The 26,757-nt window shown below is 35.5% G+C and overlaps 1 protein-coding gene across 1 annotated transcript in view; it reads left to right on the forward strand.

The window, feature by feature from the left end:
- The first annotated feature begins 17,907 nt into the window (after window positions 1–17,907).
- The window catches only part of LOC131148995 (cytochrome P450 CYP72A616-like), a 79,201-nt gene continuing 70,351 nt past the window's right edge, over window positions 17,908–26,757 (forward strand). Inside the window, exon 1 of the mRNA XM_058099005.1 lies at window positions 17,908–18,267. Coding sequence (XP_057954988.1) covers window positions 17,985–18,267 — 283 coding nt within the window. The 5' untranslated portion in view covers window positions 17,908–17,984. The remainder of the gene's footprint in view (window positions 18,268–26,757) is intronic.

Raw genomic sequence — 26,757 nt, forward strand, 5'->3', positions numbered from 1 at the left:
AGATCAAATAAGTAAGAAGTCTCAAAAAATATATTTTTAAATACGTATAAGTATGTGAGAGTATTTGCTAAGGGAATGATTTGTAAGGATGTAAACAATGACCACAATGAACTCCCTTCAATTTTACAATTGATTTGCAAGAGATGGGAATAAATCAAATATACTCTCTATTTCAAAAATATGTTTGCTAGAAAATATCTAAGAGAGATTTTCAAACATATGCTTGGAATGTAATAAATATAGCAAAAGGGGTAGGAAAAATTAGAGAGAGAAATTCTTAATCACTTTTTGCTAATCACATCTAATTTTGTCAAATGAAATTATATATATAGGATACCTTTGATTTTTGACCATTGGGGACCTATCTGGAATTTTAGAAAATGTTCAATGACCTTTAACCCAAATTTACCCCTAACTAATGCAATTAAAATTAAGGCAACCTGAGAGTTTCAGTCGCCCAATCCATAGGGTCGGTCACTCAAACACTCACATATAGAAAAGCTCATTTTGAGGTTCGAGTGCCCGAGGTGAAGTTCGGCTTGCCGAGGTTAAGGAGATTTTCCAAAATGCTTGAGGTTCGGTCGCCTAACACTAAGTTCAGTCTGTCGACTTTGCCATTTCAGTCACCCGAGGTGTAAATGAACGTGAAGTTTGGGCAGCAGAGGAAGGTCAAAAAGTCTTCATTCAGGTTTCGTTCAACCGTGAACATTCAGCTCATTTTGGTTCGGTCGCCCGAGCCAAGTCAAACTTTTGACTAGTCAATTATTCGTTCGACCGGGGTATTTTTAACATGCCTGGTTCGGTCGCCTAAAGCCCTTTCAAACTTAACATTTTAGGTCCTTTCTGAGTTTAAAGTTATATGCAGGGACCTAGGGTCTTTCTAACGTCACTTAAGCAATTAGTCCTATCATGCAAGTGATGCAGTTATTACAAACCATATATTACATACCCGAATGAATAATGTAAAATGCAAACACAAATGAAAACATTCTAGGGCTTCATTTTCTTCGAGTCTCCATATGATATCTAAATTATTCATGCACACAGACTCAGGGCAAATGTAAATACCAAGGTATTTGTCATAATCAAAACGGGATATGACCTATAAGGTCAATAACTCATACCTAAACCCCAACCCTAGAATCTGTGAAACTCTAGACTCGAACCAGCACTTAATCCACATGCAACGAAGAAGGCAAAGCACACACACATTCTCACACAATAACAACAGTCTTTAGAAAGAGCAAATTAGAAAAAAGGAAGAGATACATTAGCTTCAAAACTTAAGTCAGACCCCTCCTAGATCTCATCACGAGATTCACCATTATTTAAACACCTTTGGGTGTTCTTTAGTTTGCCATTGTCAAGGCGAACAAAATTGGTTGTTTGCAATTTTCTAGAGAAGAAAGGGGGTCTAGAGATCTAGACAGTAGAGCTTCAGATCGCTTGAGGAAAAGAGAGAGAATAGAGGGTTTCCGAGAGAGAGGAAGAGAAGGAGTGAAAGGGGGTGAGGAACTAGCAAGGGCTTAGGGTTTCAGTGGATCCGAGAGGAAGAGAAAAGATCTGAACCTTGGTTTCAAATCGCTCGAGGAGAGGAGAGAGAGAGAGAGAGAGAGAGAGAGAGAGAGAGAGAGAGAGAGAGAGAGAGAGAGAGAGAGAGAGAGGGCTTTTGAGGATAGAGAGAGAAAGAAAAGGTAAAATGGGTGAAAGCTTAAAATTGGGCCTTTTCTATGTCTAGTCTTGAAGCCACCAATGCACGACATGTGGTCCCTCAATCTCCACACATTTTGACTATTACGCGACTTCTGCTTAACCGTTCAATCTATACTTTTCCACGATGACTACGATTGCGCCACGTTGATGATCCGGGTTATATTGGAATGTCCCACTCGATGGCCTACACATGGCCTCCATACGTCATCATGACGTTACCCTTTGCTGGCGTTAATGATAATATATATATATATATATATATATTTTACAGGCCACATGTCCTCACCCGGAGACGACACATGGCCTAGCCCAATTGACCCGGTCTAGTCCTCTGCGAACCGGTTGACCCACTAAACCGATTTGAACCAGCCTTTTAATTTGGTATTTATTTTATTATTATATTATTTATTTGAGCTAAAAATTTTGGAAAAATATGGAAAAATCACAAAGAATCAGGAAAAATTCTATAAAATACTTTTAAGGATGGGAAATTATTTTTGCTTATTTTCACTTGGAAAAATAGAAAATGGTTTCCAAAAATCTCAAAAATTTGTTGGAAATATTTTAAAATATTTAGAAAATTCTATAAAATTTTGAAATAAATATGGGAGCTGTTTTCATAAAAAATTTTCTTGATTTTTATCCCTATGATCTCAAAAAGGGGCATGGGCTTTTCAAGCCTCACGTGTCTTAGTTTTGAGGGATAATCTATTATAAATATACTATGTAAAAAAATGAATATTTGTGTGGTCTATTTATTTGCATATGCATTAGTATTTTGTAATTTTACAAAGGGAGTAAAATAAAAGACTATTAAATTTAATTTCGGATAATTTTTAATTAATTAGGTATCATTCGTAGAATGAGTGTGTAGTGGGTGCTAGTACCTTCCTCTCACATAACCGAACTCCTAATCCCGATCATGATAATGCAACCGATTGTACCCTTAATTGGGTAGTAATCATGTGTTCTAATCACTCCCCAAAAGGTTAGTGGCAACTCTAATTCCAGTTGTTCCAAAAATTAAAACCACCATTTTTTATTCACCCTCCCCGAGGCACCCTCGCTCCCGGGACATTGTGACATGTGGTTCGAAGGGCAAACTGTAAATGGTTTGGGGCCTAACCATCTACAGTTTCTGGCAGTGCTGCAAAGACAATTTTCTGGACTTCAAATTATCGACGGTTTAGCCAAACTGTTGATAGTTTTACTCGTGGACCTCATGGAATACGAGATCAGTAGATTGAGCTAATTAGAGGGATTTTCTCCAAGGGATTGCTATAGAAGTGTTTTAGATCAGCAATATGTCTTTTGTATGCATTAGATTGTTATAAAATGATTATTATGTAACCCCAGAAGGGATTAAGCTTCAAGTAAGCTTGAGAGCTTGTAAGCTTCATTATTAATAGTGAAAACATGTGCTGCTCTCGTAGACGTAAGCAAATTTTCGGACCACGTAAATTTCTTTTGTTTTGATTGTTGTTTTCTTTAATTCTCATTGCTAAGTGATTTCTAGGTTTGTATAGTTCATCATCGAGTGCTTGCTTGTTTGTTCAGTTAATTTTTCGTGAGAATTCGTGTAAGATCTTCCGCTGCGCACACTTGTCACTAATAATTGGTTTCAAAGGGCTGATTGTTTAGAACAACAATCGGTGTCAAATCGGAGTGATTGTTAGCATGTTTGCACAATGAGGTATAAATTTGACATAATTGTAATGGTATTTTGGACTAATTGTGGACAATTAAAGGAGTACTTTGGAATATTCCTTAGTAGTTATAAAGATAAATTTCACTTAATAGTAAAGGTATCTTGGATAGTTGTAGGCACTTAAAAGAGTTTTTTTTGGAATAATAATTGGTAATTATGGGGATAAATTTGACATTTTTAAAGATGACATCAAAGGGAGAATCCCCTTTATAGTATTAGAGATTAGAGATAAGAGAAGACACTGCCACCAAGAAAACGAATCTTCTCTAAATTTTAAAAATTGTAAACACTTTTTGTTATTTTTAAAATTTTATAAACTTTGTGTAAGTTTTCAAAAAATAAAAATTTCTCCTTATATATTTTTTAAAAATAATTATATATATATATATCCTAAAAATTAAATGTTAAGAAAAATATATGTAATGTTTAAAATTTCAAAAGAAGTTACTTTAAAATTTTTAAAATGCCAACAAAAATCATGTGTTCTTATCAAACTTTAAGGAGATTAATATCTTTTGTTTTCAAAATAACACTTACCATAAAAAATTACTTAGAATAAGTACTTGTGTTAAGTACTCATTAAAAAAAAAGTAAAAGTATTTGTTGTGACATCCTAGAGGCCGCTTCCCGAGGAGGGTGAGTCTTCATGTTGCCTCGACCTAGTGGCAAGTTTGATGAGATAGGGTAAATGTAAGATAATGGGTAAATATGTCCATGAAGTCACCACTAACCTACTTTATCTTAGGTAAGGTTAAAATACCTAATTAATTACTATTCATTTATTGGTCTCTAAGTTATGCCTACGTCCAAAGGTACCGATGGTCTCGATCTGCGTGACCAAGTTAGGTTCGGCAGTGTAGTTATGCGAGGAAAGGGTATATGCAACCCCCCTATGAGTTATGGTGTAATCCTAAGAGGGGGGATGAATTGGGTATTTAAAAAATCCTAGGTCCTTTTTACCCTAATTTAAATAATCACAACCAGTATTGCACAAGCCTAGGGTTTTTATAATCATACTCAAATCCCTCAAATATTAAAGTATGCAATTATTTAAAACAAATATGACAATCACAACAAATTAAATATGAACATACAAGTGCAAAAAATAAATAGAGAAGGAAAGAGAGAGAGCGCAAACACGGTATTTTTACAAGGTTCGGTTGTACCTGCCTACATCATCACCTCAAGCCACTTGCTTGAGGATTCCACTATTCCGCTCACTTAATCGGGCAGAGCAAAGCCGTTTACACACTCCTTACAAGGTGGAGCCCCCTTTTACAACCACTTAGAATATGGAGCCCTCCTCTTCAGGTGATACCCCACACCTGGTCAGCTGCTTCTAGGCACAGCTGCCTCTCAAGGTGATACCCCATGCTTGGCACGGTTTGCTACCCGAACCACAGGGATACAAAGATGATAAAATAATTTGCATACAAGAGAATGTTTCTCAAAAAGCTAGTTTGTACAAATGAAGAACAATATGCACTCTCACAAAATATGAGTTAAAGCTCAGTAGAGTTTGTGTATTTTTCTCAATAAATTTTTTGCGATCTTTGAATAAGATGTATATGATAAACACTTCAAAGCTTCAACCCCAATAAATATTTCTCCAAAAATATTTCTTAAAAGAGGAATGTAGGAGAACCTAGGGTTTTTGCTTTTCAAGGAGATTTTTCCAAAAATAAATATAGATGAGATCTTTGATGTAGAAAGAAGTATGCAATAAGAGCTATCAAAGATCTAAGACCAATAAATATTTCCCCAACAAAGATTTTTGCACAAAATGAAGTATGGAGAAAATTGATTTTTGCTCTCAAAATAAAATTCAAATGGAAGAATAGATGAGAGTAATATGCTCTTTGTTTTTTAAAGGATGAGTGAAAATCACACTAAAGAATTTAAGCTCAATAAAATATTTCTCCAAGTATTTTCAAAAGAAGGTGTAGGAGAAAACTATGAATTTTGCCCTAAAAAATATTTTTGCAATAAAAGGAATATGACAGAGCTTTCAATTGGAGAATAAATGCCCACAAATGAAAGAATATGAATTAATATGCTCAACAACCATTTTAAAGGCATTGGGCAAGGTATTTATAGGCTAATACAAAATCTAGCCGTTAAGTGACCATTGGGAAGTAAAATAATATTTTATTTTCAAAATTTTTGACCGTTAAAAACTCAAAATCATCTGAACCCGAGAGTTTCGGTCGATTGGGACACAGTCTGGTCAACTAGCCCTAAGCCGATTTCCAAATCTGAGAGCTTCGACATGCCGACACCAAGATCTGGTCGATTGGTCATCATGTCGTAAGAAGATCGGTCAACTGGGATTCATATGCTTTAAACAGGACGGTCGATTGGGCTTTCTTAATTCAGGCCAAGATGGTTTAGTCGGTCAACTGGGGCTTATAAGGCATTCAAGGGCCAGTCGGGTGGGCCTTATATAAATTTAATGTTTTGGCCAAGTGCTTAGTCCGATCGACTGGCCTTGTAAGTCTTGTCGACTAGGCTATTTGAAAAATTAATTTCTAGCCCTCTTTTTGACCTTAAAAACAATTTAAACCTTTATATGATTTTAACATTTTAAGAAAAGGTTTTTTTTGAAAATATTTAATCCCAAGGGTCAGTCTATGGTTGTCACTAAGCTTTAGATCATATCATGAAAGTCATGCAATACAAAGTAATCTAAATGCATTACAATTCAAATAACATGTCTTCTTTCCTTTGCTCTTCAGTCTTTCATGGAATACACCTGCAGATATGAGCTTTAAGTCCTTCATGGCTTCCATTTCTCCTTTACCTTTTGTGTGTGCTGAATTATAAACCTGCTCAAATACTAAATGCACATATAAGATACAAGTGGTTTGACACTATCAAAACGGTATCAGACTCAAAAAGTCAACACCCCCTACACTCGTTTTTTTCAAGCAATACCAAATTAACCTCTAATTGTTTCAAATTTAATCAAATGACATGCAATTAACTCCTAATTATTATTATTAATCTTTAAATATTTAATCCATTCACATCCTATCTAGAATTCCATTCAAGAATGTAAATGTTGGCCTAACAAGGCTTAATCCCATTTTGATAATGACAAACCAAGACATCTAATTGTGTCACTAAGTGTGTTACATGTATTAAAATATTAAAGCACAATGGAAGATGTGAAATGGAAAGTCATGAAGCATACACGACGATTATGTACGGCTAATAACATGAAGCTTGGATGAAGACCAAGTTTAAGGACATGAAGACCTAAATAGTTTGTTATGTGCATTATAAAATAGGTTTCATGCAAGTACATCTCACTTGATTTTTGTTACGAAACTCTTAGGTTACTTAATTGGACCTTAGATACCTTTAAATTCTTTGAAAATATTTTTACAAGTCTAAAAGTTAATCCAAAAAGTTAAAATCATTTTTGCAATGAAAAATATAAAGGAATTTAAATTTCAGGGTGTTTGGACGACTCATGCAATATGCTTAGTTGACTAAATGAAGAAATTGAACATTGGTCTGGCATTAGGGAGTTCAAGCAACCGAACCACAGGTTCAGTCGACCAAATGTGTTCGAGCAACCAAACCTCAGGGTTCAGTCGATCAATGGCTACTACCACTTTGAAAAATCCTTATTTAATTGGTTCAGGCAATCGAACATTTAGTTTAGTCGATCAAAGCGTTGTGATAAGTTTCGTAAACAGAAAAAAATCTTTCCTATTCTCAAATATTAAGTTACCAAAATACATACAATGGCTATAAGTCAAGCCTACATATAAATAGCTAACCCTAAACGTGTTTTAGACAAGAGATTACACCTATTATTAAATATTAAGAGTGATTTGCGTCGTTCTTGCTGAAAGCTTTTTTGTGTTCATATTTTCAAACTTATAGCTTTGCAAAACCAAAAAACCTAGCATAAATTTTCAAGCTTTGTAGCAATATTATTCTGAGAGTGTATTCGATTTGATTATATATGCATCTACTCTATTCAGAGAGCTTCTATTTGTACAACTCTATTGTTACTACTTTGTTTTCCGACAGTTTTGGTATCGAATTGTTGAATAAGCGAAAGGGGATTTTCATTTGAGAGACTTCTTCACCTACTGAAGGAGAAAGTTTTCTACACCTATTGAAGGAGGGTATAGGTTCAGGACCATATCGAGATCGAGCTTAACTAGCTCCAGGGCAGGGTGATAGCTAGTTCTTTTTGTGTAAGTGTCCATTAGAACTCTGATGTATTTAAAGTTTTATTCAGAGCCCAGGATATGTAATATGGTCATACGGATTAAGTTAGCTTTCTTTATTTTTTGGGATGTAATATGGATATTAGGAGACTTCTATGTATGGTACTAGTTTAGAACTTTGGCAATATATTTGGAGGATGTATCAATTATTTCCGTTGCTTTTATATATTGAATATGGTATTAGGAACATAGTCGTTACTAAAGTAGCACCTCGAGCCCCATGTGGCAGGTCGGGGCATCACATGAAATATTAAAATTAGCTCCCTGTCCACTTTACACTCTATCTCTTATCTTTACCAATTCTGCATCTTGTATCTGTGCAATCTTAATTCTCTCTAGAAAAGTCGGTTGAAGTATCAGATTAGAAATAATGGCTAGTGATTTCCGTCTACCAACTCCAAACCCAGTCTTTCCAAATCCATTCTGTTCTGATGTTGTGCCACCACTGCTGTTACGGAGGCATTCTTTAACTTCCGGCTCAAGGCATCAACTACCACATTAGCCTTTCCTGAGTGGTTTCTGATGGTGCAGTCATAATCCTTTATCAATTCTAACCACCTCCTCTACCTCATATTCAACTCCTTCTACGTGAAGAAATACTTCAAACTCTTATGATCTGTAAATATTTCACACTTCCCACCATACAGATAATGTCTCCATATTTTCAATGCATACACTACTACAGCCAACTCCAAATCATGCGTAAGGTAGTTTTTTTCATATTCTTTAAGTTACCAAGAAGTGTATGCAATGACCTTCCCTTATTGCATCAAAACACACCCAAGTCCCTTCTGAGACCCGTCACTGTATATATCACAAATCCACCATCTCTTGATGGGATAGACAAAATTGGTGCAGTGACAAGTCGCTACTTCAATTCTCGGAAACTCTGCTCGCAATCATTGGTCCACTTGAACTTCACATTTTTCCTCTCTAATCATGTTAGAGTACCTGATAGTCTGGCAAAACCCCCCACAAACTATTAGTAGTATCTTGCCAGACCCAAGAAACTCCTGGTCTCCTGAACATTTCTCGGTCTCACCCAATTTACTACCACTTCAATCATGCTCGAATCTATAGAGATATCATCCCCTGATATCACATGTCCAAGGAATGTAACTTCCTTTAGCAAGAATTCACATTTCTTAAATTTGGCGTACAACCTCCTTTCTTTCAACACCTATAACGTACGCCATCCTCAAATAATCTCCTCGGGGCTCTTTGGATAGACCAGAATATCATCGATGAAAACAACTGCAAACTGGTCTAGATACTAATGAAAGACCCTATTCATCAAATCCATAAATGCTGTAGGAGCATTTTTTAGTCCGAATGGTATAACCAAAAACTTATAATGGCCATACCTAGTTCGAAATGCTGTCTTTGGAACATCCTCTGTCTTGACCTTCACTTGATGATACTCGGATCGAAGGTCAATCTTTGAGTAAACCCGTGTTCCCTCAAACTAATCGAAAAAATCATTTATAAGGGAGAAAGGATACTTATTCTTAATTATCACTTTATTTATCTCCCTGTAGTCTATACACATCCTCATTGCCCCGTTTTTCTTTTTCACAAATAGAACTGGCGCTTCCAAAGGTGACACACTGGACTTGATAGACCCACTATCTAGTAATTCCTGCAATTGGTCTTTTAACTCTCTCAACTCTGATGGAGCCATTCTATAGGGAGCTTTAGATATCAGCGTCGTCCCTAGAAGTAGATCAATAACAAATTCAATCTCATGATTGGGAGGCAATCCTGGTAAATCTTCTAGGAAGGCATCTGAAAACTCCCTACTATTGGAATATCTACAAGTTTCAATTCACCACCTGGCGCTTCCTTTATACAAGTTAAGTATCCTTGGCACCCATCTAGTAGTAGCCTCCTTGCTTGCATATCCGGCAATAATTGTGGTGAGGAGCATGCACACGACCCCACAAATTTGTACTCCTGCTCCCTAGGAGGTCTGAATACCACTTCTTTCTTATGACAGTCGATGTTGGCATAGTTGACGGTTAGCGAGTTTATTCCCAAAATCATATTGAATCCATGCATGTCAAATACTACAAGATTGGCTGGTAGCATTTTTCCTTGAATATCCACTAGACATTCTTTAAGCACCCTTCTACATATCACTACTAATCCTATCGATGTGGCTACTGATAATTCGGTGTCTACCATCTAATTTTCTATCCCACATAAATTAGTGTATCCTAAAGATATAAAAGAGTGGGTGGCACCTGAATCAAATAAAACAACAACTTTATTTGAAGATATAGAAATGATACCTGTCACCACATCACCAACCACCTCTGCATCTCTCGGTGTCAATGCATAGACCCATACCGGGGCAGCATTCCTCTGTTGGTTACCTCAGGGTGCTTGGTTGTTTTCCAGGTAACGATCAGAAACAGATGCATTCTCTAGCGGTGCTTGATAGTCTCTCACAATATGGCCAAGACAACCACACCAATAGCAGGCATTCAACTCGATTCAGCATTCTCCCTAATGTCTCCATCCACACCTAGTACAAATAGGAGGTGCTGATCACCCTGAGGAGCTCGACGTCCCACTACTTGCCGCTGGCTCCCATCATATCTCCTCCTCTGCCCCTGACTAGTGCTTGCCTGGAATTCAGGAGGCGTGTGCCTCTTCCTCTGACTCTGCATCCCAGCACCTCTCTGTAGGCTAGTCTCTATCACTATGGCTTTATCCATAAGCTTTGAAAAAGTTTGCACTTGGAATTCCACAAACTGCTTAAAATACTTTGTCTCATGCCCTCCTCAAATCTTCTCACCTTTTTTTCCTTATCCGACACCATGAATGGGGAAAATCGGGATAACACTACAAATCTGGCTACGTACTGCTAGACCGTTAGGTTCCCCTGAGTCAAATTCAGAAATTCCGCCGTTTTACCATTTCTAGTAGTAGCGGGGAAATATTGCTCAAAGAATATTTCCCTGAAGTGGCTCTAGGTCAAAACTATAGGCACCAGCCTTTGCACCCCAAAATTTTTCGCTATCTTAGCCATTATTTGCTAGGCGACGCTACATAATACCGCATCATAATCACCACCGCCCATACTAGAAGGCCCCTCATCATCACCACCACCAGCATTCGTATTATCATTCCTAGGGTCCATCCTGAAATAGAAGAAATATAGTATGAGGATCCTAATTTCATAACAAAACTAATATATTAATCTAACTAAGAATCACAAAATATCTCATACCCACCCATTAACTTAACATCCTTATTCCCAATTTAAGGTTCAATATTACCACTCAGAAACAAAAACCGACGATAGTTTACCATAACTTTCCATAAATTGTCATTCAGGAAAATCAAAGAAACCATCACCGAATTCCTGCCTCTAGGCTGTGAGACAAGACCCTAAATTTTCATCTTAACCTCCAACAATGACTTATTAATATCCTGCTCTACCCTTTTCCTATGCTCTTTAAGATCCACTTCTATACTCTGGTATTGCTTTCTGCTGTGCACTAAAGTCTACATAAACTAGCAACCTAGGCTCTGATACCAAACTATCACGGCCTGAAAATTCTACTATATTTTTCTTTATATATATATATAATAAGTCTGCTCTAATACCAAACTATATCACCTTGTGTAATACTCCATATAGTCTCTGTATAGGATACACTATAGTATCTTGGAATGCCCAGAGCGGCACTAGGTACAACAGTCCTCAAACATATCATACTATTCAGCGGAAGTATCTATATATATATACATCCAATTACAATACTCGAGTTCTAATCATCCATCAACACATAACTATACATATATCCCCAAAAGTCATCATATGTCCTAAGGATTATACAAAACATATTCCCTAACTTAAACACTTACCCTGAAACTAGGACTGTATCACTCCTCCTCTACCTCGGAGCTCGCTTCACTCATCTATCTGGATTTCCTGAAATGTTTGAATTCTTGGGGTGAGACACCTCTCAGTAAGTGGGAATAGGTTATTATCAGTGTGTGGCAATATGAGTTTTAGTGTTCCAAACATACAACCATTATTTACCTTTTCTTTCCTTGTGAAATAATATAAAATTGTAAACACGTATATAAAAGCATATTTCAAAATACATACTTTCCTTTCTCATCATACTCTGTATAAAACAATAACTTTGTATAAGTAAATACGCATATATGCATAGAAGAACTGCCCTGGATGGATAAACAATAACATCATGTATTAATCCCACATGATCCGGGTTGTGCAGCCAATAAGCTAGACCTAGCCATGGTTGGCCTAACCATATTATGTCAACTGTATCTGTATCTATACGATTGGCCTACCCATCTAGTCCAAACTCGAGAGGTAACTCTACACTTCTATGGCACAATCAACTATATACCACCAACACTCTATCTAAGAAGTGTGGCTGCACTAGTATCTATGAAATTACGGTACTGTGCTTAACAATGGTCCATCAAGGTTCTTAAACCATATAATGTGATTTCTAAATAATATAATACCATAATTTCAATTCACCAATCAGTGTAACCTGTCATACTATAAATTTGTATAAAATAATTGAAATACTATAATTCTATATATAAAAACTGTATTGTAGTCTTTTATAGGACGTTGTAACTCTATATAACATTTGTACTGTAGTACTATAGAGGACGTTGTAACTTTTTATAATATATGTACTATAGACCTTTATAGGACATTGTAACTTTGTATAACATCTGTACTGTAGTCCTATATAGGACGTTGTAACTCTTTATAAAATCTATATAAAATCTTTACTGTAGTCCTATAGAGGACGCTATAATATGGTATAAATATGTATTGTAGTCCTTAATAGGACACTGTAATACTGTATAAACTATATTGTAGTCCTTAATAGGACGCTGTAATATTTTATAAATCTATATAAAATCTATATCACATACTACCATAATGTACTTCAGTATAAAATATCATCATACTATAAGTCTGTATAAATCCATATCTCCGTCTCTATATACATATTACCATACAAACCAACAAAATCATTATGCATAATATTCAACTAATGCCACACATTTTAAGTGATAATCTATGCTATAATATTCTGCTGAAAATATTGGTATAACCATATTTAGGGTTTTACTCAACTCAATAACCCAATTTTCTCAAAACATACATATATTACTGAGAAATCACCTGTTATAATTTAATCTATAAAATTTCTAAATACTTCTGACATAATCTATTCCCCTTACTCATTTCCTGGAGCTATGCTTGCAAAGATCCCAAAATTGTGCCTGCGGCGCTCACACAAACCCTGTATCCATATTCCCTAACTCAGTCATCTCAACCCCAGAATGTTTATCATTTTAATACTCCTAAGTCAATACCTTTCCAATAACTAATTAAACTAGAAAAACAACTTCCTTACCCTAGTTTTGAAGTGGTGCCTAGGAAGCTTGAACAGCAAAATTGCTCTAGATAAACTGCGGAGAATTGTCGCTGGGATCCTGAAATGATGTTTATCCTTCGATTTAGGCTAAATTCGGGCAAAAAATTGAAGAGAGAGAGAGAGAGGTCCGCAGCTTAGAGGGGGGGGGGGGGAGAGAGAGAGAGATTATAATTTTGACAAATAAAATGACTTAAAAGCCTATTTATAGGCTGCTATCATAGGGGAAACCGTAAACAAATTCCCTGAAATCGTCGATGGTTTGGTCTTTTAACTAAATCGTTTTTACTGTATTGCCCTTACCTTCCCTTAGTAACTCAAAATCGTCGACGATTTTTTGAGCTCCACAAAAACCGTCGATGGTTTGGCCTTTTCCAAACCAAGTTTCCTTTTTTCTTTATTATTTCATTAATTACTATTTTTTGGGTCTCTACAACATTCTTTTTGCTTTGATTCACTCTGATGCATGGGGTTCTTCCCCAAAATCTACTATGTCTGGTTTCCGCTGGTTTGTGATATTTGTTGATGATTGCACTCGAATGACTTGGATTACTTATTGAAACATAAAGATGAGGTCTTCCATGTATTTCAAATAAAATGATTCAAACTCAGTTCTCTGCTAAGATTCTAAACCTTCAATCCGATAATGGTGGAGAATATGTGAATCAACAGTTTCGTGATTATTTCCAACACCATGGATTGATTCATGAGACCTCATGCCCCTAGAATCCTCAGCAAAATGGTATTGTGGAGCGCAATAAATGCCACATCCTTGAAACTACTCGAGGTCTTTTACTCGGAGCTCACGTTCCTAGCCACCACTAGGCTGCTGCTTTAGCCACAGTCATCCATCTCATTAACTATATGCCTCCAAAGTCCTTGAGTTTAAGACTCTGCTACAAGCCTTGTCAACCTATGTTTCACTACCCACGGTGCTAATGCTTCCACCTCGAATCTTTGGTTACATTGCATTTATTCACCTCCACAAGAAGTAGTACAGGAAACTTGATCCTTGTGCCATTCGATGTCCCTTTTTGGGATACGTTGTACATCAAAAAAGGTACCGCTACTACGATCCAACTACTTGGCACACCTACGTGACTATGGATGTCACGTTCCTTGAATCTAACACGTTCTACTCTTCTTCCGAATCCAATTATTCTCTTCAAGGGGAGGCATGAGAAGAAGAGCTGAATTGGTTGACATTTGACTAGTTCAAGGACACTAATACGACACCTAATTCTCCTCAATCGATCATTGAGGAACCTAAATCAATCATTGAGGAACCTAATCTAGAGCTAACACCTCTAGAAGCTGAAGTAGCAGTACCCCCCCCCCCCCACTACTCAGTATCCAACGACCCACCTCCTGAGAATATCGTTAAGGTAACCTCTCCTGTCACACCTCACATTTCTAATGATGTGGATACTCTTTTCGGCTAAGAATTTCCTTTTAGGAACAATCGAGGCAAACCACCGAACAGTTATTCTCCAGAAGTGGAGGAACAAATATTGAAATATTCGATTGCAAATTATGTCTCTACGAATGAGCAATCTGAACCCCTCAAGAAATTTTTGAATGCACTCTCCTTATACCATATTCCCATAAGTGTTGACGAGGCTCTAAAGATCCTAGGTGGGTTCATGCTATGAAGGAAGAAATGGAGGTATTATTGAAAAATGAGACGTGGATTCTTGTTCCCCTATCTGAAGGTAAAAAACACAGTGGGGTGTAAATCAGTATTCTCCATCAAGTACAAAGCTGATGGATTAGTTGAACGGTACAAAACAAGCTAGTAGCAAAGGGCTATACGCAGACATATGGCATATACTATCAAGAGACATCTTCATCGGTGGCCAAGTTGACTACTATTAGAGTTTTTCTATCTCTTGCAGCGAACCTTGATTTGTCGTTGCATCAGTTTGATGTTAAAAACCCCTTTTTCCATGGATATCTTGAATAAGATCGAAATATACATGGTTGTTCCTCCAGGATATATGGAAAACTCTAAAGCTAATTGTGTGCAAGCTATAACGAACTTTGTATGGCTTGAAGCAATCTCCTAGAGCATGGTTTGGGCAATCAAGCTTTTCAATGGGGAAATATGGTTTTTAACAAAGCAACTCAAATCATACGCTATTCTTAAAGCGTCAACGGGGTAAGATAACAACTTTGATAGTCTATGTAGACAATATAACAATTACAGGAGATGATCCAAAAGAAATAGCAAGACTTCAAGAGCAATTGGCAACTGTATTTGAGATGAAATATCTAGGAGGACTCAAATATTTTTTGGGAATTGAAGTTGCTAGGTCTAAGCAAGGCATATTACTTTCCCAACAAAAACATTACCCAGATTTATTATCAGAAGTTGGATTATTAGATTGTAAGCCTGCAGATACATCAATAATCCAAAATCACAAGCTTGGAGAATAGCCAGACCAAGTGCCAACAAACAAAGGAAGGTACCGGAGATTGGTTGGGAAACTTATTTATCTCTCCTATACACGACTTGACATCGCCTATGCAGCGAGTGTAGTAAGTCAATTCATGCATTGTCCTAGTGAAGATCATATGAATGCAGCGATTCAGATTCTCCGATACCTAAATTCCTCTACTGGAAAAGGACTTATGTCTCAAGAAACAATCACTTAAGGGTTGAAGGTTATACAAAAGCTGACTGGGCACGAAATATTTCAGATAGAAAATCCACCTCTGGCTATTTCATGTTTGTTGGAGGGAACCTGGTTACATGGAGAAGTAAGAAGCAAAAGGTGGTAGCATTATGAAGTGTCGAAGCCGAGTTTCATGGGATGTCTAAGGATCTCTGTAAGCTTCTTTGGCTTCCAAGACTATTAACCGAAATTGGATTTGCCCTAAGCTACGAGATGGACTTATTTTGTGATTACAAGACGACTATTGACATTTCTCATAATCCAGCCCAGCATGATCAGACCAAACATATGGAAATAGATCGATGCTTCATCAAACAAAATCTTGAGGCCAAGACAATTCGATTTCTGTTTGTTAAGTCCAAAGACCAGTTGGCAGATATACTTACAAAAGGTGTATACAGCAAGAGCTTCTACAACTCACTTGACAAGTTACGCATTAGAAATATATAAATGCACCAACTTGAAGGGGAGTGTTGGCGTGAGTTGTCCTCCAAGAGATTATAGGAAGGAGTTTTGGATACAAATCCCTCAATTATAGGGTTAGCTTTCAATTTAGCTGTGCTATATGTATAGCCAAATATAGATGAATTTCTCTGTTTTACATCCATTCATCCTTGTAAAGAAAGTATTGAATATACGAGATTTTCATATATTTTGTTATTTGAGAAAAGGAAAGAATAAAAAAATTAGAAGGAAATTCATTTTATATTATATTTTTTCCTATAAATAATGTTATTAAAAATGAAAATTTGTTCCATTATAATTAAAAATTAAAAAAAAATCAAATGTGTAGAACTAAAATTTTATTCATTGGAATTTCTCACCTTCCTTTTTGTTTTTCACCATCCAAAGCAGTAAAGGAAATTTCATAAATTAAAACTACAAAATTACATGTGTGATTTATGCTCAAAGGACTCTAGTGACTAAGAGGTCATCTCTAAGACTTGTTATTTCTAGGTCACGTTTGGAACTTAGAAAATATTAATGGTCAGTTTGGACCTTTGATTGGGGAAATGAGAGGAATGAAAATAAGGAAGAAACTCGTTTTTTTCCTTTATATTTTTCTTCTCTATTAAATACTATCAAAAAAAAAATTTTTATTTTAATATGATTAAAAATTAAAAAAAAAATCAAGGTCAATGGTGTATAAAATCAAAATTTTGTTCATAAATTTGGTATAGTTTTTATTTTCTTTCTCACATTTCTTGATGATCAAACATGAAAACATGGGTTCCTTGATATTTTCCTTTCCTTTCCCTAATATTTTCCTAGCTCCAAAAGCAACCTAAAGAAAAGAGAGAAAATTTTGAATGAATATACTTTTTTATGTCTAGTTATTAAGAAAAGTGAGAAAGAAAATAAAAAATATACCAAATCAATGAACAAAAACGTAACTTTAGGCATCATTACTACTTTTAAAATTTGTAATCAAATTAGAAATTTTTTATTTTACTTTTAATAGTTTTTGATATCAATAAAATCTATATACTTTTAATAGTTTTTGATATCAATAAAATCTATATATATATATATATAGCAGAAAATGATTTTTTTTTCTTATTTTCATTTCCCCTTTTTTATTATTTTCAAAAGAAAGTCATGATCCAAAACAGACTTCTAATGTCCTATGATGAAAAAATGAGTAAAATGAAAACTTAGTCATTATACTATCAAGAATATATTTTATTCTCTATGCTTGAATTAAATCAATTAAGGACTTGTACTTATTGATTTTATTCAATTAAGATTGCCATCTAAATTACTTTAATAGTTAAGAATTTGAGGATAAAACTAATGTAAGGTCCTTTCCCCCCTATGGATTAGTCATACAATTTGAGATTTGGATATCATGGGTGTGACAAAAAGTACATACTATTTTTTTATACTAATTAATTATACACTTAAAGCCATAATCACTTAATGAATAAAACTTCTTCCATTCTTTTTAATTGTTAGATTCCTAACAAATAATGATTATGTGTGAAACAAATTCAACATTTTATATATATATATATATATATATATATATATATATATATATATATTTGTCTAAGATGGCAGATTAGCTTAGCTAATTAGCTAATTGGCGTTAAAGTCAATTAACCATATTTCTCTCCCTTCCTTTTTCTTTAGTCACCTCACTCACTAAACCTTGCGCTTATTAGCTAATTGGCGTTAAAGTCTGAAGGGAAGGGAGATGGCAGCTATGGAAGTTGCAGTTTCAGTGGTGTGTGTTGTGATCACAACATGGTGTGTGAAGGTGTTGTATGAGATGTGGTGGAGACCCAAAATGATAGCGAAGCAGCTGAGGGCACAAGGCGTGCATGTTCTTCCTTACAAGTTGTTTTCTGGAAACACCAGGGAGACGGCGAAGCACTTGTCGAGGGAAAGCAGATCTGATGAGCAAACGCAGCAGCTGCCACCCCATGATATCTTGCCTCGTCTCAACCCCTTCCTCCATCAGATGGTTACCACTCACAGTATGTGCTCTATCCTAACTACTGCTCCCAAATAATTGCAATATTTTTTACCCTTTTTTCTTAAAAAAGTAATTATTGGTTACCACTCACAGTATGTGCTCTTTCCAAACTACCAGTCACAGTTAGTGCCTATTCTCTCTCTCTCTCTTCATATTCCCCTAACCCACTGAATAATGCCTTTTTTTATATATTTTTCTAGACTTAAATATCAAGATGCTCTATCTAAATTTAAAAGTGCCCGCTCTTGAAATTCTAGAGCCATGCTATTATGTTATGTCGTCATAATTGCATAGATGGTGATTCAATCATGAAGTTCTATGATTTATTTCCACAAATTTGTAGCTAAAAAATCATCTGTGTTTGTCCTAAAGTCGTAGATGAAAATCCTTTTTGTAAGTGGGGTTTATAAGAATCAACTAGCTCTTTTTATTCGATTGGAAACCCACATAGTGGACTCGAGATATACGACACTCATCCCATGTCCTTTTCACGTCTCACAATTTGAATCCAACACATCTAACATAGAAATCTTTTAAGTATTAACATGTCAACTATAAACCGAATTCACTAGCTATATAGAATATCATGTTCAGGTTTGCACCAATTCATACCTACCATTCCACTCATTTCCACTTTAATAAATGGGTCAAGGTACAATCACTATGGGTCATGAATGCATCATCCATTCAAACCCAAAAATTAAATGGGTAGGTGTATACTCTGGACCAATCAACCCATTTACCTTTATAAACAATGTTAACTTGTAATAATAATCGACCAATATACATCATTGAAATTATGTTTATTATTACAAAATTAATATTACATATTAAATACTTGTGTATGTAATTAAATAATTATAGGTAATTTAGTTCCAATATGTATGTCATTACCTAGTTTTTTTTTTTTTTTTTGTATGTAATTACATAATTATTTATGTATATAATTGTTTAGTTCACTCATCCAAGTCAATTAATATATGCATAATTGCATAATTTATTGATTCCACCTCTTGCCTAAACTAAAATACGTAATTTTATAGTATAATTAATAATATAATTCATCTAATTTTATATGTAATTATGTAATTATGGACATTTTGGTTGAATATGTACGTAATTATGGTATTGAGACATCCAATGGCATATGCGAAGCTTCCATTTTTCTTTTTATCGTTTAGTATTCCACCATCAATCCAGGTCCTGCCCCCTTCCTCTCCCCCATTTCTCCACCTGCCAAAAAAAATGTACTTCACCATTTGCCCCTCACGTATCTTCATATGTTTTTTTTTTTTTTCCCAGTTTAAGAGAAAATATTTTTTTTAATTTTAAATTATTTTTCTTCCCAAAATTTGAATCTCTATATTTTGTTTCCCCCACAACTTCTTGCAGGGATATGTAAATTTCATTAAATAAATAAGTTTTAGATTACTTTGGTTTACAAAACACCTAATAATAATAATAATAATAATAATAATAATAATAATAATAATAATAATAAATTATTTATACAAAACATTAAGTTATTGAAATGAATTTTTTTTATAATAAATTCATAACAAGGAATAGTGAAAAAATAACTATTTCTAAATTAGAGCATTGAAATGTATATTTCTTTCTTAGTACATACTCCATGAAATAATAACGAATATGTAAGGGATAACTATTTCCTTCTACTCTCAACTTTCTCATAGCATTTGCATAGTTATTCATGAAACTGAACTAGTCTTAGTTTTTAGACTTCTAGTTACTTTAAGCATGCTATATACGTCATCACAAGCAAACCAAGTAAAAAATAAATTCTTCATTTTTAGTACATAGAATTAAAACAGATTGGGTAAAATAGAGGAGTGTGTTAGGTATGTTGTGTAATCATAGAATACCCTTAAATTAAAAGGAAAGTTAGAATATTGGGCAACTAAGAAACAACATATACAAAAAGTGACATTGCTAAAATGCAAATGTTAAGGTGGATGAGTGGTATAACATTAAAAGATAAAGTAAGAAATGAGCATATACGCAATAATTTAAGCATAGTACTGGTTGAAAATAAGTTAAATGAGGGGCAGCTTAGATGGTTTAAGTATTTGAAACTGCAGGCCTAGTCAAGTATTGTAAGGAGGAGTGCGTTAGTTATTATTTATACATGAAAAGGAATAGGTGCAGGCCTAAAATGACTTGGAATGAGGTAGTGGGGAAGGATTTAAAAACTCATTAATCTAATAAAGGAAAATGCTTTCGATTGGATAAATTAGTGGAAAATGATTCATGTAGCTAGCTAACCCCACATAGTGAGACTTAAGGCTAGTTTGTTTGTTTGTTTATTTGTTATTTTATATATATATATATATATACCTACAGATATTTACACATGTATCACATATATGTACTTATGCATATTTACATCCATGCATTTATACATATCCATCCATACGTGCCATATGCATTCATGCATCATGCCATCCATGCATTTCATACAGCCATGCACATGCACATGCATCATTGATCCAATTCTCATGTATCCATGCATATACATACATCCATGCATATTTCAATTCTTACATCCATGCACATATGCATCCATGTATATGCATATAGGCCCATGCATATTCACATCCATGCATCTATAAAATTCATGTCCATGTATGTATGCACATATATGGATCATGCACTTAGTCTCATATATGCATCCATATGCATATTCACATCGATGCATCCACAAATTCATGCCCAAGAATACATTCACATATATGCATGCATCATACACTTACATGTATGTATCCACATGCATCACCCTATTCATGTGTCTATGTTTATGCATATAGGCATATTTATCCATATTTATGCACATCCTCACATCTCTACATGCATATATATATATATATATATATATATATATATATATATATCATATATCCATGCATGCCTAGATGCATACACATACCTCATTCATTCTTCCATGCATGCATTATCACTCACACATACATATACAACCATGCATACATACATTCATACACTCACACACTCATACATACATGGATAAACCATACATTATGCACACATGGCCACACATAAACACACATACACCCATGCATATTAACATCATGCATGCACTCACACACAAACACATGCATGCTTTCATGCTAAACACACACGACATGTATATGGTTCACACACTTGAGCACTGTTGGAAATTTAGTGCATATACATAGTATTAAACTATGTTAATAATGTAAATAACAAAAAAACATATAAACATAGTCGTATGATGAGAGCGAATGAGAGAGAGAAAGATGGTATATATTTCACTTGCTTATATCAACACTTAAACAACCATGCCTATTTATAGGCTCACAAATTTGGTAGGCGGGTACACTATTCATATTACGGTTACACTATTCATATTACGACTGCACTATTCATATAGTGGCTATTGCAATTGGCAGTTAGCCATCCATGTTGCCATCTTGCACCTATCCATTAGTCATAATTCTTGACTAGTCTATATTGATTAAGCATGTAGAAGATGTGTCACATTAAACACTCCTCCTTGACACTCTTTCCATGCACTCCAAGTTTGCTTTGCAGGTATTCAAATTTAGCTTTTGGTAATGCCTTGGTAAAAATGTCAACAATTTGTTCATCAGTCCTGCAGTGTACCAGACTGATTTCACCATAACTTTCAACTTCTCTAAGAAAGTGATATCTAATCTTGATGTGCTTGGTCTTCCTGTGTTGGACCGGATTTTTTGCTATTGCAATAGCAGATTTGCTATCATAATATAGTTTAGCATCATTGTGCTAGGTTTCACCCATTTCCTTTAGAATTCTACTGATCCAAGTTGCTTGATTTGCCACAGCACAAGTTGTGATGTACTCAGCCTCTGCGGTGGATTGAGTAATTGTATCATGCTTTTGTGAGCAATGAAAATACACCACTATTAAATGAAAATGTATAACATGATGTACTTTTCAAGTCATCCACAGAACCAGCCCAACCACTATCAGTGTAACCAACCAACTCTGAATTATTTGTTGGTTTATACCATATGCCGAAATTCATGGTACCTTTGATGTACCTGAGCGGCCTCTTTGCTGCAGTGAGATGTACTTGGCTTGGAGTTTGCATAAACCTAGACAGTAAGCTTGTTGCAAACATGATGTCCAGTCTTGTTGCTGTCAGATAAGCAAATTGTCGATGATGCTTCTATATTGCCTCTCATCAGCATTAGGTGCACCATCATTCTTAGTCAATTTATGATTTGGAACCAGTGGTGTGGTGACAACCTTGCCTCCTTCCATCTTGAATTTTTTCAGCAGATTCTTGGCATACTTTTCCTGGCTGATTTAGATGCCTTTATTAGTTTGAGTGATCTCCATGCCCAGAAAATAGTTCATCAAACCAAGATCTGTCATCTCAAATTCTTTTTTCATATCTTCCTTGAGCATCATGATCATAGTGGAATTGCTTCTCGTGACAATTAGATCATCAACATTCAAAAAAATAATCAAAACATCAGATCCTTAAGCCTTGATATTAAGTGTAAGCTCACTAGGACTCCTTCTAAAGCCAAAATCTATAAAATATATATCAATTATGTTGTACCAAGCTCGTGGAACTTGTTTTACACCGTACAAGGCCTTTGTTAGCTTTAGGACTTTCTCTTCTTCACCTTTTACCATGAAGCCTGGTGGTTGCTCAATGTAAATTTCCTCTTGAAGATAACCATTAAGGAAAGCAGATTTAACATCAAGCTGATAAAGTTTCCATCCTTTTTGTGCTGCTAGTGCAATAATGGTTTTCACAGTATCTTGTCTAGAAACTAGAGCAATTTTCTCGTTGTAGTCTACTCCAAATTGTTGAGTGAAGCCTTTTGCAATGAGTCTGGCTTTGTGTTTCTGCACTAAGCCCTCTGGATTTTATTTCTTCTTGTAAATCCATTTTACTCCTACGACATCCTTATGAACCGATTTTTTAACTAATTTCCAAGTTTGATTTTTCTCAATCATCTGCATCTCCTCCTTCATAGCAAGTTGCCATTCTTTGTGTTAAGCTGCCTCATCATAATTGCTTGGTTTATGAGCTGCAAAGAAACAACTTTAACAAGGTCCCATTTGTGGACAATTTTCATAAATGTCAGATAATAATCTTCTTTTTAGTGGCGGAGACTCCGGAGTTGAGATTTCACTGCTCCTTGGTGAATTTTTTGATGTTGACTCGGTTGAACTCAAATTTGGTTTAGAATCCAAATCTGATTTTGGAGTCTCTTGGGTCACTTGATCGCTATGTGACAGTTGAGATGGTCCATCATTTTATCAAATGTTGGAAATACTGTCACTTTTGGATCTTGCTTGTTTTCCTCCCAATTCCATGAAGCTTCTCTATAGAATGTTACATCTCTGCTTACTAGTACTTTTCTAGTTTGTAGATTGAATACTCTATACCCCTTGGATTGAGAGCTATAACCCAAGAAAATTCCTTTTTTCTACTTTTGCTTCTAGCTTGTGCCTTTTTCCTGCAGGAACATGCATGTAACAAACACAACCAAATACCTTAAGGTGTCTGATTGAGGGCTTGTGTTCTATCCATGCTTCCAAAGGAGTCATGTTTGAGATAACTTTAGTAGTGCTTCTATTTTGGAGATAAACAGTTGTATAAACTGCTTTAGCCCAGAATTTGTTTGGAATCCCTTATCTTTAATCATGGATCTTACCATCTCCATGACTATTCTATTTTGGAGATAAACAACTGTATAAATTGCTTCATCCCATAATTTGTTTGGAATCCCTTTATCTTTAATCGTGGCTCTCACCATCTCCATGACTATTATGTTCTTTCTTTCAGAAATACCATTATGTTGTGGTGTGTATGCAATAGTGAGTTGCCAATGTACACCTTCTTCATCACATAATTTATTAAATTATGTCGAGATGTATTATGTACCTCGGTCACTGTGTAGTGTCTCAATTTGGTAGCCACTTTGTTTTTCCACCATCTTCCTAAGTTGGCAGCATTCACATACACTATTCAAATCACTAATGGCGGGGAAATATTTCACCATGGCTTTTTGGGAAATCAGTTTCAAACTTTTACTACTGGAGTACCCGAACCTTCTGTGCCAAAGTGAAGTATTAATTCGCCTCATTTTTTGACACCAGTAACTTTTCAATCGGGTAGTTCCACTTGATTGGAAAATTTTTGTTTACCATATTAACACATGCTATCTGCTTCTTTTAAGGGTCAAAAATTGCACATGCACTTTCTTCCAATAACAATATTGAATAACCATTCATCATCATTTGAGGAACACTTAGCAAATTTTGATCCAAACTAGGGACGTAAAGAACATCCTTGATGAATCTAGTGCCTTTGTTTGTTTGGACAGCAACAATGCCTTTTACATTGGATTCAACCAAAGCTCCATCACCTATTTGGACTGGTACTTTAATGGTAGCATCCAAATGAGTGAAAAAACTCTGATCTTTTGCCATGTGGTTGGTGCAACCACTTTTAATCAGCCACACGTCATCCTTCTTTGTCGTGGCAACTTGACATGCATAGAAAAGTTGGTCCTCCTCCTCCGTGGTCTCGATCACACTATTTTGATGGTATTGCTTCAATGTACAAGTTTGGTCAGTGTGACCAAATCTCTTGCAAATTTTGCACTGTTGTTTTTCTTTATGCCAACAATCCTTCTTGAGGTGATTGGATCTTTTGCAAACACTATAAGGAGGGTATTTTCCTTTCTTTTCACCTTCCTTGGAGTTTTCTGTGATGCCTTTGCCCTTTTTATTTTTTCCACCCCTTTGGATGGAAGTCAATTCCCATGTTGAACCTGAAAAGTGCCTTCGGTGGAAGACTCATTTCGTCACAAAATCTGTTGCTCGTGAACTTGCAATGAACCCACATGTTCGGTGACTTAGAGATTGGAGAGGTCCTTCGATTTTTCGATGATGCTCACCACGAAATCAATTTTTTTAGGGAGAGAAATTAAAATTTTCTTGACCACTCTTTGATCCATGATGTTGTTGCCATAGGCCTTGATTTTGTTGACTACTTCAATAACTCGGGAAAAGAAATATTTTATGAACTCTCCATCTTTCATTCAGAGATCCTCGAAATCTTTTTGTAGAGTTTGAAGTTTAACGGCCTGAACTTTGACAGTACCTTGGAATTCAGCTCGCAAAGTGTCCCATGCCTGTTTTTCGGAAGTTGAATTCATGATTTTTGGAAAAATGGAGTCGGTGACAGCTTGATGAATTTTGGCTAGTGCGTTAGCATCTTTTTTTAGCCATTCCTTCATTAGAACTGTCGACAATGACATCATCGAACTCTCAGATGATGCAGGTGTAGCGGGCAGTTCTTTCATAGTTTCTGTTTTTGTTTTTGACGGTTCTACGCGTTTTGGAACGCTGCTCTCAACTATATCAAGTAGTAGGTTCGTAAGATTGTCTTGGTTTTTATGCTCCAAAAATCATAGTTTTCTCCGGTCAAGATAGGAACAAGTTGACTTGAGCTAGATGAGGCCATGGTGATTTTGTTGGTGTTGCTTTTTACTGGAGTAGTGCCAAAGTGCTAGACTAGTGCTTGAATTGTGCTAGCATCGTGTCGGAATCGTGCTCGTTGTGAACGACTTGTGCTCTGATACCACTTGTAGGAAATTTAGTGCATATACATAGTATTAAACTATGCTAATAATGTAAATAACAAAAAAACATATATACAAAATCGTATGATGAGAGGGAATGAGAGAGAGAGAGAGAGAGAGAGAGAGAGAGAGAGAGAGAGAGAGAGAGAGAGAGAGAGATGGTATATATTTCACTTGCTTATATCAACACTTAAACAGCCATGCCTATTTATAGTTTCACAAATTTGGTAGGTGGGTACACTATTCATATTACAATTACACTATTCATATTGCACTATACTATTTATATTACGGTTGCACTAGTCATATTACAATTACACTATTCATATAGTGGCTGCTGCAATTGGTAGTTAGTCGTCCATGTTGCCATCTTGCACCTACCCATTATTCATAATTCTTGACTAATCTATATTTAACTAAACATGTCACGCCCCGAACCCGCCAGGTGGACTCGAGGGTGTTATAAGACTATTGTTCCATCTTTGATACCATAATACCAATCACGCAATAAAAAATAATAAATAAATACCTCAAACAAAATACCAAAGTAATATATATACATCCAAAAAAAAAAGTATATCCATTAACTCCATATTACATCACCAACATTTAAAACATAAACTGTACATATGATTGTTCTTACAACCACCCAAAATTTCCAAAGTTCTCAACCCAGCCCCGGAGCTTTCTAAGCTCAATCACCTGAAGGACCTGAAAAGTTTAATAAATCGCCGGGGTGACACACCTCTCAGTAAGGAAAGAATAAACTATCATAGTGTGTGGCAAGTGAGTTTCAATATATAAAACATAGTTGTTTCTTAATCCACCACAATAGAGAATAC

The sequence above is a fragment of the Malania oleifera genome, chromosome 2, assembly GCF_029873635.1.
Source record: "Malania oleifera isolate guangnan ecotype guangnan chromosome 2, ASM2987363v1, whole genome shotgun sequence".
Taxonomy (NCBI): Eukaryota; Viridiplantae; Streptophyta; class Magnoliopsida; order Santalales; family Ximeniaceae; genus Malania; species Malania oleifera.